The 18,883-nt window shown below is 41.7% G+C and overlaps 1 protein-coding gene across 1 annotated transcript; it reads right to left on the bottom strand.

The window, feature by feature from the left end:
- Positions 1-1,255: 1,255 nt before the first annotated feature.
- trpm2 (transient receptor potential cation channel, subfamily M, member 2) lies at positions 1,256-17,798 on the bottom strand. The gene is made up of 35 exons (XM_046404852.1): positions 17,517-17,798; positions 17,205-17,394; positions 16,419-16,522; positions 15,747-15,820; positions 15,263-15,431; positions 14,995-15,175; positions 13,349-13,512; positions 13,050-13,230; positions 12,884-12,945; positions 12,613-12,813; positions 12,393-12,495; positions 11,408-11,529; positions 10,527-10,895; positions 10,025-10,162; positions 9,797-9,926; positions 9,536-9,681; positions 9,347-9,459; positions 9,014-9,112; positions 8,627-8,852; positions 7,364-7,482; positions 7,153-7,285; positions 6,589-6,760; positions 6,328-6,508; positions 6,011-6,192; positions 5,720-5,852; positions 4,873-4,960; positions 4,499-4,583; positions 4,223-4,368; positions 4,040-4,104; positions 3,820-3,849; positions 3,636-3,722; positions 3,461-3,539; positions 3,244-3,345; positions 2,031-2,147; positions 1,256-1,562 (listed from the first exon to the last, which is right to left on the bottom strand). The coding sequence occupies exons 3-35, from the start codon at positions 16,518-16,520 to the stop codon at positions 1,446-1,448; spliced, it is 4,416 nt and encodes a 1,471-aa protein (XP_046260808.1). The 5' UTR covers positions 16,521-16,522; positions 17,205-17,394; positions 17,517-17,798; the 3' UTR covers positions 1,256-1,445.
- Positions 17,799-18,883: the final 1,085 nt, after the last annotated feature.

Genomic DNA, 18,883 nt, shown 5'->3' on the forward strand with positions numbered 1-18,883 from the left:
TTGTGGCGTTGTTTGTGGTATCATGAAATTCAATCAGAGTGAGATCTCTTCTTTTTTTTCTTCTCTGAAGCTGTGGTTAAAAATAGCGTCTGTTTCTTTTCAATGGCGCTGCGCGACCGGGGAATTTATAATAATAATAAGAAGAATAAGAACAAGAATAAGAATAAGAATAATACATGCACTGTCGAAACAAATTTGAGCAGAACTATTAAACCAAATTAAGTAATTAATTAAATTGTTAATGAATTAAATAATTAATTGATTAATATATTGCTTGTTGGAACTTAGTAATCGTTTCCTAAGGCCACATATCGAATACAAATTAAAGTCATCGCTCCGTATATTTTCACAGAGTAAAAGCATAATTTTCTGATTTTCCAGGTAAGAAATAACATATTCATCTGAAAGATGAAAAACAGCAGCGGAATGAGGAAGGTGTGAAACCGATACTGCGCTGTCTGGCCACGTCTCGTTGAGCCAATGAGCGCCCTCAGAGGCTGCTCCGAAACTACTGCAAGGCTGCGTGCCTGGCAGGTGGACAGAAACACTGCACAGCAGACGTACAGCTCACTTAAGAGTATGCTTTGAGTTCACTGCACTGAAATAAATCCCAAAGTATTCAGAGAGAGGCAATGAAGACAATTCAGTTTAGGTGGACTTTTTAATAATTATTAATACGAGAGTGCTCGATTATGTCAAACTGCAACGTGTGCAAGTGCAGGAAAAGATAAAGTAGAAAAAGCTTAAATATTTTAATGGTGGAAGAAGAATTCAGTAGAACCTTAAATAACGTCAGCGGTGGCCCACCACAAAGTTTTACTCACGTTAAATTATAGACGTATTAGCAGCAAAATATATCAAAAACAAAAGCCATCATTATGTTGTGTGGCCCCTTCATACGTTTATATCATTGCACAGTATACTATAAGTCATATTGTTGCATTATTATGAATGCATCAGCTTGTTAACAGCATTTTAATATTGCAGCCAGTTTACTGAATGTAGTGTTAGACATTTTCATCTGTAGCAATGAATTATTTCATGGAGAGTAAGATCTTGATTTGTATTTGGATGTAAAAAATAAATACTCACTGTATTGTCAGTGAGGTTAAATGTGATGGTCTACAAGTATGAAGTAGCATAATATGGACATACTCACATCAGGTACTACCTGAAAATTGTACCATATTTGAGTGTCATTTTGCACCCCTGAAGTACTTCTTCTCACATACATAAATACTAACACATATCTTAATGTGCTGGCTGAACATTCATTTTACTGCCCAGTGACATTTGTGCAAACTGCTCATCAATAATCCACCGTAAGTGCGTTCAGTGCAACAGAAATAATTCATCTACGTCAGCCATGACAAAAGGCCACGTGAAAAAGGCCGAAGAAAACCTGTGGACAGAGAGGCACGTTTACAGCTACATCGGGCCGAACATCAGAACTTCCTGCTGTGCAGCTCAGCAACAAGTCCCAGAGACTCTCTTTGGTCTGAGCTGAGTCTGGCTCTGCTGCTCACCTCCTGCCACTGAAGAGAGCCGTGGCTGCTCACCACCTGAGAGGGAAATAAGCACCAAAAAACAGCAGGTAATTACTCTATATATTCACTGTAGGAAGAGTCAGGAGGTGGACTGTGCAGAGGAAACACAGTCCATCAGTCCTGTTCACCACATAATTGTCAAATACTGAATGCTTTACATCCATCCACCCATTTTTATATACTGCTTGTCCATGCAGGGTCTCAGGTCAGTCACAGGGCCGACACACAAAGACAGACACACGCACACACACACACAATGTGTGGGCAATGTAGAGTAGCCAATTAACCTAATGTGCATGTTTTTGGGACTGTAGGAGGAAACCGGAGTACCCGGAAACCCCAGACCGGGATTCAAATCTGGAACCCTCTTGCTGCGAGGCAACAGTGCTAACCATAGCACCACTGTGCCTCCCTGAATGCTCTACGTTTTAAACAAAACAACAACAATAATAATAATAATAATAATAATAATAATGTTCTCACCATATTGCTGATGTCCACTATCAACTGGCTGGTTCTGTCCAAGTGAATGTTTAAGACGGTGGTTTCCACCCAGGCATTATCGGTGTTCCTGCAGTCATCCACATAACCCTCAAACACCTAAAACACAGCAACACAGCAGCCGTGAGTCCAAGTTCCTCCATGTCAGAGTCAAGAAAAGCATCATTATTGTTCATTTAAACTGTAATCACATCAAATCAAATCAGTGATGGTGGATTAGTGGTTTGGTAAGAGACCTTGACTGATTCACTGCAATTGATAAGGGCTAACCTTAAGCCTCAACCAAATGCTAAACTTTTTGTAGTAAAAGATACTTTGAGTACCTTAAAGGAAAAACAATTATCAGTATAATGCAGTACAGTTAAACAGCACCACATGCTGCATCTCACAAAAACAACCATAAAGTTGAATCAAAATCTAAAACAATTTCAGTAAAACCTGAACTTATTAGGCTTCATGTAGGTGGGATTTACTGCAGAGCTGCTGTATTAGACTGCCATAATTTTGGCCAGGATAATCTAATAAACAGACAATTGAGTGTTGGTTCCTCAGCTACAAACTCCATAAACCTTGTGGCTGCTCGCAGCTGAAGCCTCACGGTGACTGAGCTAGTGACAACCATGATATTAAAAGATGAAATCCTGATGCTGTTTTAATGATACACATCAGATAATAACGTGTAAACAATCCGGAACAGATGTCAGGCCTTGTGGATCACTTCATCTGGTTTTCCTTTTCGCTGTTCACCAAGTGTCATTGTTCTTTTCGTACAGTGCAGTTATGACAGATTCTCGCTCCATCTCCTAATATATTTTAAGTGTGATTCATTAGCCAAAAAAGTGACAAAGCGCACAATAAGCAATGTTAAAGTTGACTCAGGCTGATAATATTATTATTTTGTAATACGATTTTCTACAGATATAAAACTTCATCTGAAGTCCTCATCATTTTCAAAGGCATTTTATCGACCTATTCTTTAACAATTAAATTTTGTCTTTGATTTAAACATTTAATAAAATGCATTTTATTGTTGTTTCACCTGTTTACTAATAAGTATTTAACGTCTTTTATTTCCATAATCTACTAGCTTTTTCAACAAAAATATACCTTTTGAATTTATCATTTGTAAGGTATAAGGTATATTAACACTCAATCTTTACTCATCAAGGCAAACCAAAGTGTTAGCCAGACCCACCTTTGTTCCCTCTGATACCTTCTCATTTAGTTTTTCATACAGCTTCTTTCCCAGGGTTTGCTTAAGATTCACTGGCAAGTTTTCAGCAGATTGGACGGGTCCCTGAAGGTTTCAAAACAGAAGTGTACATTTACTTGAACAGCTCAAAACATAACCCCCCCCCCGCCCCAACAAACAAACAAACAAACATGTGAAGTAAACAAACAGCCAAACTCACCCCTGGTAGAGCAAAGGTTCCTTGGCTCTCGTCATAAACCACCAGGAACTCCAGAGCAGATCGCTTGCTGTCTCGCCAGCTAAAAATCCATTGTCAAAGCGTTAGATTGTGCCCTGCCATCCAGTAGGGACGAAACAGTGTCTTTAAAAGCATTTAAAGACATGAGATGGCCCACCTTGTAAGCACGAGGTCCACATTCAGATTTGGACCAAGATGGTTTAGTGCACCTCGCCCAGTCATGCCAGTCCTCCCTCCTGGGTTCCTAATGACAGACAGGATGCATACGAGACAATAAGACATCTTTTTAAAGTTACTGAGAGAGACATTTGATGCCTTGTGTATCTTATTTAATATCATACCTGTAATTACCTATTGCCCCTGATTCTGATCTGCAACGAGAAAGAACAGATGAAATGTAAGACAAAAGGAGCTCAGGGGGGGCTGCCTGGTAATCAGATTACGGGCCCGGGGTCATGTCAGAAAGGACAATTATTCATTTAAGCAGATTCAAGCTGAACTTGATTGGACATCTTCGTCCACATGCCAAGTCATTATGTATGATTTTTGGCAAAAACATACCCATCCGCATCGTCCCCGCTGTCTTCAGAGGGGTAAGGTGTCGGCATGTATAAGCTGAAGCTGACCTGGAAAAGAGAGGACATGAAAACCAACTGGGTCCAAAAAAAAAAAAAATCCAAGCCATCTTTCATTATGACAAGACCACCAGCTGGTGATTTCGTGTCGGAGATGTGTGTGAAATACCTCCCATGGCACCTTCTCCTCAGGCACAGGAAAGCGCGTCACTTTGCCGCTTGGATAGTGAAAGCAGCGGGCGTTCACGTGGAACCTGTCCTCTCTCTCTGACACGCTGACATACGTGTCAGGGGACTCGTCTGTTGTGGTTAAAGCTGCAAAGACGAACAAAAGTGAGAGCAAACAAGAGGATGACACATTTGATGTGCAATATTTTCGAGAAATTATGACAAAAATCTGTTAAAAATTAACAATCATAGTGAATGAAGAAGCTGCTTGACTGACTCAGAGACTGTGCTTCTTTTGCTCCAAAGCTCTGCGATTTCAGACCGTCCATAATCCACTGCAGGGCTTTGGCTGACTGGGAAACCTGATGAGACAAAATAAAAGTGGGTCGAATACTTTTCATGACTACTTATACAACACTGAAGATGACCGATTTTCCACTGGGGACATGTGGAAATACATTTTAGCAAACACACACACACACACACACACACACACACACACACACATGCATGGTGCGTGGAGAAGTGTGTCATCTCTCTCTCTCAATGTCTCTCTCTTTTATTCGTGCCTCCGTTCAGCAGTGTGATGTGAAATGTTCCAGACGCAGACACAGGTGCAACATTAGTGATAACCAAAAACCAGGTCACAACCTGCACCTCTAGTCGAGCCAGTCTTTTCACCACGGCGTCAGAGCTCATCTCCTCCTCCCTCTCCAGTCGATCCGTAATAGTGGTAACCCTCAGGAAACAAACACACAAGCGCAGCGTGGGTTTCTGATATGTATTTGAATGTGGACTGTTTAAGGAGATGTACTCGATATATTCAGCCTCATGACTCTCATCAAACCTTGAAAACACACAATATATTGCTGCCTTAAAGGAATAGCTTGCGAAATCTACAGAGAGTTAGATGAAAAAAATGATTCCACTCTCATATCTGTTTGTTAAATACTAAGCTGTGACGTCCTGCTGAACCCCAGAAACACAGGGGGAACCAATTAGCCTGGCTCTGTGCAGAGGTGAGAAATCCCTTTGTTTAGTCTTTATTCAAAGTCTCCTGCTTCTAGCCTCATATTTAACTGACAGACATGAAAGCAATATCAGCTCACTCTTACCAAGAAGGCAAATAAACAAATTGCCCAAAATGTCAAGATATTGCTTTAAAGCTGCATTAACAGATTTCTGCAGGGGCTGGAAATGATGCCGTGGTGCAGGTGGAACCAAAGCAGCAAAGCCTCATGTCAAAGAATAAATCTGAGCAGTCACAAGATGATTTAAAAGCCTACAGGAGATTAAGATTTTTTTAAAAATATGCTGTATATGCTATAAAAATTAGGTTCACTGATTTTTGTTGAAAAACTGCGTAGTTCAAAGCTTAAATGAAAAAACAAATTTGAGAAAATATAATCCCACTTTTGAATTATTCATGAAATGTAAGGCATGAAGAGACAGCTTTTGTTAGGCAGCTACGTCGGGCTTCATTCCTGTGGGATTTTACTTTTGGGCTGTGTCCAGGATGCGATGCTCCATGCTCTGGCTCTGCTCCTGCTGCACGGACAGCAAGTATCTGTCCTTCATCAAGGCCTCCCAGGACAACAGCTCCTCTTCCTCGCTCTCAGGGAGCACATTCTCTGGAAAACAGTGTCAAATGCATGGTGTGTTAGGCGATTGTAACGCCATTGTAGAAACAATTATATGAAATCCCTCAAATAAAATAGATGCATGTGTTGCATAAAACCATGAAGTCTACTTTCATCACTGGCGGAAATGAGAAATGTTCAATACTTACTAAACTCTTTGTATAACTTGGCAGGCCTGCACAGCACCATTCTCCTGATGAAGAGGTAAAGATGGCTGAAGATGATAAAAGGAGGTGGGGCAGTGGGGCGGCTGTGGTACTCCTTAATTAGCTCGTATCTTTGAAACTTCCAGATTCTGTCTGTGTTGTCCTGGACTTCCTGGAACGTAAAGCTGTGCAGGAACACAAAGAGATGACGAGGCAGCACGATTATGAAGCTGTGATAACATCTTCTGGGCTAAACACACAAACGCTGCTAAAATTAGGACTGGACCAAGACATCTGTACAGACGTGGAGGAGAACTCACTTGAAGATGGCTATGAGCAGGTTGAGCAGCAATATGTTGGCAAAGAGCAAGTAAACACAAAGCATGATGATGGTGAGCCACTCAGGGAAGGCTGGCATTTCGTTTTCATTCAGCACAGGACACTTTGGCTTCAGGGGGTCGGTGCCACTCATGCTGCACCGGTCTTTGTCAAACGCAGAATCTGCAAAGAAATTATTTTCCTATGAAAACTGTCACGTTTCAACTACAAATGAAGTAATACTATCGTCCATCTCTACTCACAGTCGATATTTGTGGGAAAATCCCCAAATATGGTGCGGTACGGCTCATAAACTGCCCCGCGGAGAATCCAGTTCAGCCGATTGTCATTGTGGATGAGGATGCCCTGTTTGGCTACGCCGTACGCCACCACCCAGATACTCAGCAGAAACATGAAGAAGAACATGTCCATCATCTGGAGGACAAAAATATGGATGCATCTGAACACTTCAACCGGTGACATGTGATATATGTACAGCGGTGACTTTATTTTCTGGTGGGTGGTTGCATAAAGCATCACATCTACAACAGATAATTTCGCTGTGAGGAGTTTCTAAAAGGTTGCCTGCTGGTCCAGGTACAATCTCTGAACAGGCAATAATGGGCTCTAAATCATAAATGGAATAACCGACAGACACATTTCATCATAGAAATCACCTTCTATTTAACACAAAGTACACAACTGCACGACTGGTCCAGTGAGGCAGAATCCTCTTCTTTGTGTTAAATAAAAGGTGTTTTCAAGTTGCAGTTGCTGTAAAGATAACTCAGGTCAGCATCCATTATATTTAAATGTAGTCCTCTCACCATCCTCTTGACTATGATGATTTTGGGTCCCAGCGTTCTACTGACAGTGAAGATGGCCATGAGACGGAGGCAGAAGACCACAAAGTCGATGCAGAGGAGGATTTTGCCCGCATAGAACAGCTCAGTTGTCAGCCTGAAATAGAAAAACTTGCCAATCCATTGATAAACTGGCAGACGGAGGGCACTTGCAATCGCCTGGAAGAAAACTTACCGAAATACAAGGCCGATAATAAAGAGGACGATGGACAGAACGTCTAAAATATTCCACATGTCGTTGATGTACCTCTTGGCTTTTATACGAAACCCGAAGCCATCAGGATCATAAAACAGCTGAGATAGAAAAGACAAATTTAAACTGTTAGTGTAGTGTAACACTGGAATAGGCTTTTCTGGGGCCACTCTGACTGCAATGAGTCCCCCTGACCACCAGGTGGTCCAAAACTGTGGTGTCTTGTAGATTTGTTAATATTACTTAACATGTTCTGTTTGACTGCATTACAACAATCGTGCAATTCCCACTGAACCTGATTTGTGTTTTTTTTCTAATGTTTTACAATTTCTTGTTATTTTTCTGTAAGTTCATTTACAATTTTTTGTATTATTGCTTTATTTTTCGGTTAATGGTTTCAGATGCCAGTTATTTTCATCGGGGGATATTTAAAGGACTAAGAAGCCCCCTAAATGGCTCTGACATTACTAACGCTGTGGTGTTACAGTGCAGTGAAATGCTGAAGCATACAGAAGGTGTTCCTCCGCATGCGGCCATTGAACACTTTGTGCGACGTTCACCATTTTGTCAGCTCTGTGAGCAAGCAAATGTTGAAAGCCATCTTTTATGTAATCTGTTTGCACTCCTTTTCTCACAGTTATGTCGGTGACTTTGTAATACGACACAATAAATTTCTTTTTCCCCTCAGTTAAGAGCTAAACAAGCTAGCTGTATAAGGCTAATGTTAACACGTTTGAAGAACCTGTTTTACTTTTGAGATAATTGTTGATGTTGTGCAATCTTAAATTTCCCTTGGGATCAATAAAGTATCTATCCATCTGTACATTGATTAGATAACCAGGTGGCCTACACTGAAGACTCAATACTTTCACAGTTTCACTGTTTTTTTTCTTCAGTAAAAACATGCAAAGGCTTGTCTTCAACGTTTACTGGCAGTCACGTAGATGTAACGTGCATGCATGTATAGTAGCGCTCCTACAGATCTAAACACCTGTAAAGTCTGTCACTGTTTGCTGATTTTTCTTTTCTTTCTTTCTGATTTTGCACAAGAAAACAGGGGATCTTTCCACTCTCCACTAAGGCTTTTCTCAACTAATGAGCACATTTTCATCTCCAGAGCAGCTCTGTTTTTTCCGAGAAATGTCTGTCAAATGACTTGACACTGCAGCAGTTTCAGACCTCAGTACATGTTGATTTATCCACCAGTATTGGCACAATGTGTGTGTCCCAGCTGTGCTCCCTAACCTGTCTGACCTCCTCACACACGAGTGTGAGCAGCCAGATGTAAAGCAGCACCTCCCAAGGAGAAGGCGTGACCTGGAAGTCGATCATCAGCACCACAGCAAACAGGAAGAGGAAGGTGAAGTAAGACACGATGTTCCAGTAAAACTTGACCTGCGGAGAGCTGTACAGGCAGACCAGTCTGGACCAGGAGCTCAGAGGTTTCAGGCGCTTCAGGCTGGTGGGGTCACTGTGAACAGAAAGGTTTGGAGATAACTTACCACTTGACACTTGTGACCTCTGAAGTCAACACTTTGAGATTAACAACATTTTTGAATATTGAGGTTTCTAAAAACTTTTACATGATCTCCTGGGGTTTATCACCATGTTAAGAGACAATAGTGTACTTACAGGCCACAGCCACCTGTTTGTATTATACTTCCCGTCACTTTCTCCACTGTCTTTATCTCCTCGTTCTTCTCATTTTCCCTCTGGATGACTTCATCGCGTCTAGGGAGAATTTAAATTCATTAAGAGACCAAATACTTAGAGACCAATATCCCCAAAAAGATTCTGCATTGTTGTAAAAAGCAACTGACTTCATCCACATATCATACTGTGTGTTTGTCTGACCTCCATGGCACAAATTATTTAAAAGTATTTCATTTCCGTGTCATAAGAGATTACTAATTACGGCAACAGTTAATGGAAGGCAAGCCAGTTCTTTCAGCTGACAAAACTCACCTAAAAACCAGAAAGCCAGTGTAGATAAGGGGGAAGAAGACCATGCAGATCATCACTCTCCACACTGGGTTTTCCACTGAAAGCTCACCACACCAGATTTGTGTCAGAAGAGCCTTGAAGACAATCGTGACGTGAGACTGGGTCCACAGTCTCAAAATAAAAGACCATAAAGATAAAAGTTTGCTCTACCTGGACACCTGACTGAGCTACAAAGCTTTTATCATCAGCCTCCAGTGCCAGCCGCAAACATGTCGTCCTTCCCCAAAACAGTGATGCACGAACCAACAACTTCCTAGCTCGCTCTTCATCACTGTTGTGGCACTCACTGAACACACCTGGCACACACACAAACACACACACACACACAAATGAAGTGAAATGCTAACTTTGTAAAATCATTGCATTTACATTAGTAAAGCTTCTCATTATACTGTATCTGTGGTATTATACCCATGGCGTGTTTCTCATAGTGACTGGCGAGCTTTTGCATTTCTTCTGCCTCGTCTGCATCGCTTCCCTCCACCGCCATTTTCTTCAGGATCTTAGTGGCGGCCAGGGCAGCAGACATGCAGTCTCTACACTGTGTGCATATGGAAAGATGCAATGCCATACACACACCAAACACAAGCAAGTATTTTCAAACTTGGTCTGGAAATGTTTTGGTGAGTTTTTTTTCACCTGCTCCCAGGCAATCTCAGCCAGCTCCTTATTGTTTTGGACAATAGCCCAAAGGAAAAGGTCTCTGCCTATGTCCCTCGGTGTCTCAGCATTGTCTTCCCTGAGTGCAGTTTGGGAACCCGCTTGACTTTTAGACAGCTAGAAGGAAAAGTGAAGGATTTTAGAAATGATGTCATGATGTGATATGTGACAACAAGTATGAAAGGTATATTTTTGATATATTTTTATTTTGTTTTGTTTTGTTTTTTACAAAAGATCAGCCCGAAAAACACTCAAAGTGTGTTCTATCTACCTCCCAGATTAACACTAATAAAAAAGTACATGACTTCAGTGTTTTTAAAGAGAGAACTCTCATTTGACAAGTGGGTAATGTATAGCATGAAACATTTATTTTGTAGTTGTCAAACAGCATCCATTCAGTCATATTGTATTTTAACCCACAGACTGATTTCCATTCATTGTCGTAACTAAACCACAGTAAATAATGGATAAACAGACTCACTGATGTGGATGAATCCTCCATAGACATGCTGAATTGGTTTATCGTGGCGGAGGGTGGATAGAGGTGCTTGGTGAAACTTCCCAGCAGGTGGCGCACCTCTTCAGACACATGAGTCATGGAGATCATTTCACCTGAGGGAACTCGACGTCTGATGCGGATTGCTGGCCTCCTGATGCTGCGAGAACCGTGGACTCGCTTGGCCAGCTTACGGAGAAAGAAGCAGCTCGGCATACACTTGTAGAGCTCACACAGTGTTTCCTCGTCCTGCAGGAAATCCCTCAGATTCACGCCATTCTCCAGCAGCAGACTCACAAACTGAGGCTTGTTGCCAACCAAGGCTGAGAACATGGCCCAGTGGAGGTCGCTGGACTGGATGGGAACAAACCAGCAGAACAAGACAACAGTGAGTGTGCCAGCAGACCGCTTGACTCTTGTTTAGAGAAATATGATGGCTTATCTTTCAGTGAAGTGATTGCTGACTCGTTTGTATATCAGGTAATGTTTTGTAATTACTGTATTAATTTATTGATTTTATTATTAGTTTTCTTCTTTTTTCATGTAATTGTCATTTGCCCCTCCGATGATAAAAGTTTTACAGCATGTTTTTTAGGCTTTAAAACCATCAAACATGTTTTACTACTACCTATGGTGGTAAATGTCCACGTAGAAATTGTCAACACTCTGATTTTTTGCTGTTTTCTCAGAAGACTGCAACAAAACACATTATCATATGATTGTACTCCATGATTTTCTAGTCTGACCATTGCAGTTGTTCATTTGATCTAATTTACATGAAATTATTTTTATTTATCAGCCCTGCATCTAACACTGATTGCTGCTGGTGTTGGTGTTACAGTATGTTGCGCAATAGGTAGACCCACCTTCCACTGGCTCTCCTCAGTGAAGATCTCAGTCTCAGCTATGTCCACCCGGTTCCAGGCTATAGCCAGCTCCAGCTGACTCTTCCAGCTTTCGATGCCCAGTGACTCGCTGGTCCTGGAAGCTGAGCAAAGAATTTATAGAAACACAATTTACGAGACATTTTAAACCAATCCTGTTAACACTGAGTCAGAAGACTGCTTAGTGGTGAAGATGAAACTTTTATGTAACAAGACAGTCCCTCAACAGATCAACCACTCTTCTCAATCACAGCACTTTTTGCTGCATAACGTTAAAATAAATCTACTACGAGATATAATTTCAGTTTACAGTGACGTAAAACTGCATAAAATTGGGCAAATTTGGAAAGTTCAAGCTAGAAAAACAAAGAATCTACTACGAATTTTGTGGCCACAGTTTAAACAAAGACAGCAAAATGTCCTCACTGAGTGAGCAGGGCGACTTCCTGAAAAATGCATTTCGGCCTCCCCAGCTAATGGAACTTAGTGGATGGAAACCACGTGCAAAGTAGTTTAGCTAGAATGAAGAATCATCATTATCAAACCCCTAAGTAAACGTCCAGTGTGGCGGACGCGCTTGTTATTTGGAACACTTTCATTGTAGTCTTTTATAACATTGCGCATTAAGTTTGCTCTTAATGGGTTTCCTAAATGTTTCTCAAGAATATCATGAATATGAATACATCTGCAAGAAGAACTGCAGTGAAGTGTAGCTATGCTATGCATGGCACGGCAAAGAAAAGCAATCATTTGGATGAAAATACCTGTGAGAATATTTGAGCTGCCTTCGATCCTGGCACATTTGATACGAAAGCCCAGTAACTTAGTTTTCACAGATGTAACATTATACTTTGCTAAGAGCTGATATAGCACTAAGCCTTTCCTGTCTTCATACTTAATGCTGCCTTGTTCGCCTACAGCCAGTCCAGTCAGTTACTGAGCATCTGCGTGAAAGCCAAATCCCTACCCTTGAGCAGTGCTTGAAGAATAGCCATGTCCACATCGTTGTGATTGTCCTCGGTTACTCTGAAGACTGTCAGCAGATGAGACATCCTGATGATGTCCTGAATCTGGTACAGAAAATAGACACAATGTGGGAGGGATCTCCATACCTTGACTCTTCTTTTTGTAAGAAAGAGACAGAAGTTTGGTGTATAGACTTCGAGGTTGTCAGTATCTTCACATACCTTCTTGGTCCATTCTATGATCTCGAGGTCGTTGAATTTCTCATACTCTTGGCCAAAGAACTTTTTCAATAACTGGTGGATGAGGGAGATGGTGATCCGGATCACTGGCAGTTCTGCCACCTGGGCGATCACATCTGCTATCCTCCCAGAGCCCTCCAAGATCACACATGGTGTACCATTCAGCATGGCATTGTATATAGTCTGAGGGAAGAAACACAAGCCACTCAGACGAAACAGAGGCACAGAGAGAAGTAGAAAACTGATGACTCACATTCAGAGTGCCTGGCCCTCCATCTAAAACCACACAGATCACAGGGATGGTCACGCCGCTCTCTGATGGTTAGACAAAAAAAATCAATATTAAAAGCAAGACTGGTTTGAGATGTTATCTGTAAGGGCATGCTGCTTTTGTAGACACTGCTGCAGCTATTTTTAACCTTTGTTTCCAAGATGCTTTCTGGAGATGCATTTCTCAAGACAGCTACGCAGTTCAATCTCCGCCCCATAGTGGCCTTGGGTCCCATCGTCCACCAGCAGGAAGTGGGTGTGGTTGTTATCGAGGCAGGAAAATCGGCCCTGGTCCTTGGTGTCCATCAAATAATGGGCTGGGAAACAACCCTGCGGAACAAAGAGAAGGAGGAGGAGAGAAAGGCAGGATAACGCAGTTATGTTTTGAGGGTGATTCATCTCTCCACAAGAATGAGACAAACCATGTGTGTAAATGAGTTTATCCTACCTCTGAATCCACCAGAGATTCTCTGTTGTGAATTATTCCCCACGTTGCTACTCCAATAGCCACAATCTGGCCCTGCACGGAGCTGCTCAGGGTGTAGTCCCTCACAGCCTGCCCTACATGCTTCATCACACCCGCATGTGTCCCACCGGTGATGATCCACGCCCCTGTGTGCAGCACAGCATATGTCCCAGTTCACTCCTGAATACTGTAAGTACATAGTTTTGACCAGATAAAATATGTACAGTATGCTATATCACATTGTCCATATACAATATTTATGACCATGTGGTACATGTAGAATATATACAACTACTACGAGGCCAAAGATATGTGGACGCCCACACATGATTGTTCAGAATGACATTCAAAAACCTTGGACATAAAAATAGTTGGACATTTTGAGAAAACAGGTGACAGTAAAAAAGGAGGCTCTGCTAGTTGGCTGACATCCTCACTGTGATAACTTCAGGAAGTCACTGGTCCCTGCCAAGATATATTTCCACTCATACCCCCTCAACTTGTCTTTCTTACACTTTGATTTATGTACAGATTACACAAATTATATTTCACAGATCTGCTTGATCAATTTTCTTGCCTCCAGACAGAGCCAAGCTAGCTGCCCCTGCCTGCTTTCCTTCTTTATGCTAAGCTAAGCTAATACACTACTGGCTATCGCCTGATATTTAACAGACAAATATGAGAGTGATATCAATCTTCTCATCTAACTCTCAGGATGTAGGCATAATAAGAATATTTCCCAAAATATTTCACACAACTACTACTACTACTTTTATATGCAGCTATAAGATTCTCTAAACTGGTCCCCCAGGGTTGCTCCCATTTTACAGCACAAGAACTTGTGAGATTGGCTACTGGTGTTGGGCATTAAGGCCATAAGCCCATAAATTTGGGTTCAGACTCATTTTAAAGGTGCTGGACAGGATGGAGGTCTCATTTAGAGCAAAGTTAAAAACATATCATTGTCTAAAATATCACTGTAAACTTCTGCGTTAAGACTGACCTGAACTGAGCCCAAACTGTTAAAAGAAATATTCATATTATAAATATAAATATATTTATTTATATTATATTATATTGATATATTTTAAAATACTAAAAAAGTATGTGAACATTGAACACATACTTCAAAGCATGTGCAACTGTACAAAACATGTTCATCTTTATACTGTACAGTTTTGGCACTTAATATACAGATGTACCTCAAACTGCTGATGCGCACTGCCAAATAAACAAAATCAGTATTAAATCTTGTTTTCTTCTGAGGAGTTAATACTTAATTTGTTTGTTTGCATCTTTTCAATGCTGCCTCATCACCCACTAAAACCTGCTTAGATTTTTTTCTTCCTCTGAGTAGAACTTGCAGTAGTAACAGCATGAAATGGGACACACTCCATAGCTTTAAATAGGACATACTATACTTTGTGTTTAACCGCACGCCAGAACACCTTTGACTGCATGAACATGAACGGAAGTGGAGCAAACAGACGCCCCCACACACACTCCACGACCACATGTGCACTCATAAAACACATGCCTACGCTGTCTCTCTCGTTAACCATTGGCACACCTTGACCTCTCACACACACACACACACACACACAGACACTCCCTCTGGTGAGGCTAACCTGTTGTCTGGGCCACCTTTATGAGGCCTCTGTGGAACATGTTCTTGAGACGAGCCTTCAGGTAAAAGTTTTTGGCTCCTCCGGTCACTGAGATCAGCAGGTTGGGAGGAGAAAGTTTCCATTGTTCAGTCAACAACTGGTAGAGGATCTCAGGGCTGGTGTCTGTGGACACTCGGGCATACTGAGAACAGACATGAAAGGCCAGGATAAAGACATACAGGTACACGTTTACATGCACTTGTTGTAATAGTGGATTGAAAGGTTTCACCTTTCCTGTCCTTTGTCCCAAACCACCGAAGCTGATGTCTCCAAAAGCATCAGTGGTCACCTCGCGGATGTGTCTGCTTCTTTTCCACGACTCGCCTGTGAAATCCTCTGGCTTGATGGCTTCATCCACATGATCGGTCTTTGAGTAGCCACACTTACATACATCCCCTCTAGAGGAGCGACAAAAACCAAATACTTGTAATGTTTCCATGCAGCAAAGTGGCACAGAGACATCAAGGTAGAACAAGATGTAATTTCCCAAGAAATTTGGAAAAATGGCAAAACGACAACTACTGGAAACAACTAATAGACTTGGCTGACATGTCCGGCTGCCCTCACAGCAACTGTGGGCGATGCCTCCTCTCACATCAACACAACAAAGGGTGGATGCTACAGTATCTCTTACGCTGTAGAAGCAGCAGCAGCTACAAGGTCAAGCCATACTTTCACAGAAAACCAACACAGTACAGAGCAGTTTATCCTACCCGACATCTTTCTCAAAGAGGCAACATTCCCTCTTGTGGATGTTTTTCTTGATCCAGGTGGAAAAGGCGTAGTGCTGGAAAGAAGAGGAGTCACAAAGCTTTTTGGAAGTTTTGAGCACAAGGTTATTAACCAGCTGTAAATTCACCTCAACATTCTCCATACTGGAGGCAACATGGGAGGCTATGGAGGACAGATCTGCCTCAGCGTGACGGAGGAGGGGAACATCTGCAGTCAGCGCTGAGGGCACTCGCTCGCTCTCTCGCACTCAGCACTGCATCAGTGATGTCAGAGCCGAGCTGCAGCTGAGCACGATGCTGAAACCCGACCAAACCTGCCACTTGCTGGGCAGAGAGCGGCTTGGCGCCAGATCTGGATCGATACGTCACTGCATTACTGTGGCTGTGATTAATTGCATGCCAAATTAAATCCGAAACAGGAATATGAAAAACCCATCATTAACAAAAGCAACCAAGCTCCACCATAAGGGAAAAGAAACCCTCACAGAGGATTCACTTGATGCATTACAGTGAAGAGAATATTTCACCATTACTGGACATACAGTTGATAGTAAATGAAATGTCATCCCCTCTCTAGTTTTCAGTCCTCATGCTGATAACTGTTTTCTTTTTTAAATTACACTGTTGTATCACAATAAAAAGGCAAACACTCACCTTTCTATACCCAGAAATCGCTTGGTTTAGTTGAAGTTTGTGCGGCTGCAGCTCCTCCATCATTTGCTGCGGGTGAATCTTATTCTCAAGTTTGGGCAGCATTTCTGAAGAAGTTAAAAAATAAAAATTAAAAAAGAAGAAGAAGAAGAAGAAGAAGAAGAAGAAGAAGAAGAAGAAGAAGAAGAAGTAACCAGCTGAGGTTGAGTGTGCATCTTGTCAGTGACCTAACCCATAAAACCTGCAAAGCCTGGGACCTTAGTATTCTGACATAGGTCTTCATCTTGCTGACATGTGATATGTTCACCATTATCTCTACTTGTTCTTCCACTCCCAGCAGGAACCTCTAAACTCCAGCAACTTGATTTTAAATTCAGAACCTATAAATACAATACGAAGTCCACACTAACTTGTTGATTCAGCCATGGCGATAAAACCGTGATCACGATCAGAACTGGACAGAGGGGCTGTAATTACCCTGTTTTGTTGCACTGTTAAGTGGCTCCACCCTCTGAAAACAACATTAACCTCCTCCTCCCGCCACCAACTGCTTCTGCCAGGCCTCATCAAACCAAAGGACTGTGATATGAAAACCCAAGGGAGTCGAGTCACCAGATTCATTCACTGCTCTGAGAGAGTTTCACACACGTACCTTCACACATTTCAGTCAGTGATTTCAGAGCCCAGGTGAAAGAGAAGAAAGCTCACTCATTTTGCAAAAAAAAAAAAAAAAACAATTAAAATGTAAAAATAAACATTTAAGGTGTGATTTGTCTTGGCTGACATTACCTGTCTTAGTGCTTTCTGGTTCTCCTTTCACTTGAATAGGCTACAGCAACAACAAGAAGTTGTTTCTGGCTTCTAGCTGGACAAACACTTTCAGGTGTGTGGAAGTGGTGTGTTTTACGTCCTTCGCCAGGTGTTATAGCACTTGTTGCCAGGCGACACCTTCCGGCAAATAATGGGCTGCGCAACAACCCTGCGGAAAAAAGAGAAGGAGGAGGAGAGAAAGGAAGGCAGGATAACGCAGTTATGTTTTGAGGGTGATTCATCTCTCCACAAGAATGAGACAAACCATGTGTGTAAATGAATTTATCCTACCTCTGAATCCACCAGAGATTCTCTGTTGTGAATTATTCCCCACGTTGCTACTCCAATAGCCACAATCTGGCCCTGCACGGAGCTGCTCAGGGTGTAGTCCCTCACAGCCTGCCCTACATGCTTCATCACACCCGCATGTGTCCCACCGGTGATGATCCACGCCCCTGTGTGCAGCACAGCATATGTCCCAGTTCAATCCTGAATACTGTAAGTACATAGTTTTGACCACATAAAATATGTACAGTATGCTATATCACATTGTCCATATACAATATTTATGACCATGTGGTACATGTAGAATATATACAACTACTAAGAGGCCAAAGATATGTGGACGCCCACACATGATTGTTCAGAATGACATTCAAAAACTGTGGACATAAAAATAGCTGGACATTTTGAGAAAACAGGTGATAGTAAAAAAGGAGGCTCTGCTAGTTGGCTGACATCCTCACTGTGATAACTTCAGGAAGTCACTGGTTCCCGCCACACGGATGTGTCTGCTTCTTTTCGACGACTTTCAGGTGTGTGGAAGTGGTGTGTTTTGTGTCCTTCGCTAGGTGTTATAGCACTTGTTGCCAGGCGACACCTCCAGACTGTTCAGGTACAGATCATGTTACTGACTGGAGCTTTGGTTTTCTCTCAGCAGCTAACAACATACTTTGTGAGAATGACTGAACTATAAACTACAGTGAATGACTTTATTTATTTATTCAGTAGAGACTGTTTGTCACAGTAACTAACCAGGTTAGAGCCCAGATGGAGACAAGTCGCCAGCTGATCAAAGTCACCTGTTCTTCGTGTCAAAAATTAGCTGAGTTCTGGTCTCGTTTCTTTAATATGTTAAGCCAAGTCAATGCTAGACTACACAAGACCCCTGCTCCTCGACATCCACTTATAGCAGTCAGTCAAGGTTCTGATGTTGCTTTATAGTCTGTAAACTCCATGTTACAGAGGAAAAAAACAAATTAAACTTTTTTTCAGTGTCTGGTTAGCTGGCTGAATGTCTTTTCTTTTCTAATATTCTCACCTCTCTGGACCTCATCTCTTATTTCAATGCCCTCCCTGTTTTATCTTATTTTATTTACTTTCTTTCCTTCTAAGCACTGAGATTAAAAGCTCGACAAGCTCTACTAAATGAACTTCAAAGTGATACTGTTTGTCATGAGGTGGCTTTAAAAAGTCAAAAAGCAGTTCAATATAATTTCTCAACTAGAAAATAATGCTAGTCCTTAAAGCTGTATAGTTGGAGCAAAACAATTCTCTTGGTATTTGAGTTATAATCCTAATGATTGACTCTATTAAGTTAACTCCTACCTGTAAAATGTTGTAAGTATAACAAGTTCAAGGGTGTTTGGCCAGCAGGC

Source organism: Scatophagus argus, chromosome 11 (genome assembly GCF_020382885.2).
Source record: "Scatophagus argus isolate fScaArg1 chromosome 11, fScaArg1.pri, whole genome shotgun sequence".
NCBI lineage: Eukaryota > Metazoa > Chordata > Actinopteri > Scatophagidae > Scatophagus > Scatophagus argus.

Bases quoted from the DNA above. Each gene is read 5' to 3' on its own strand.
- trpm2 (XM_046404852.1), bottom strand. From the start codon at position 16,520: ATGCTGCCCAAACTTGAGAATAAGATTCACCCGCAGCAAATGATGGAG. The intron at 11,530-12,392 runs GTAGGGATTTGG...TTCTTTGCTCAG, and splicing joins TCTTCAAGCACTGCTCAAGG to CTTCCAGGACCAGCGAGTCA. The intron at 7,286-7,363 runs GTAAGTTTTCTT...TTTCTATTTCAG, and splicing joins ATTATCGGCCTTGTATTTCG to GCTGACAACTGAGCTGTTCT.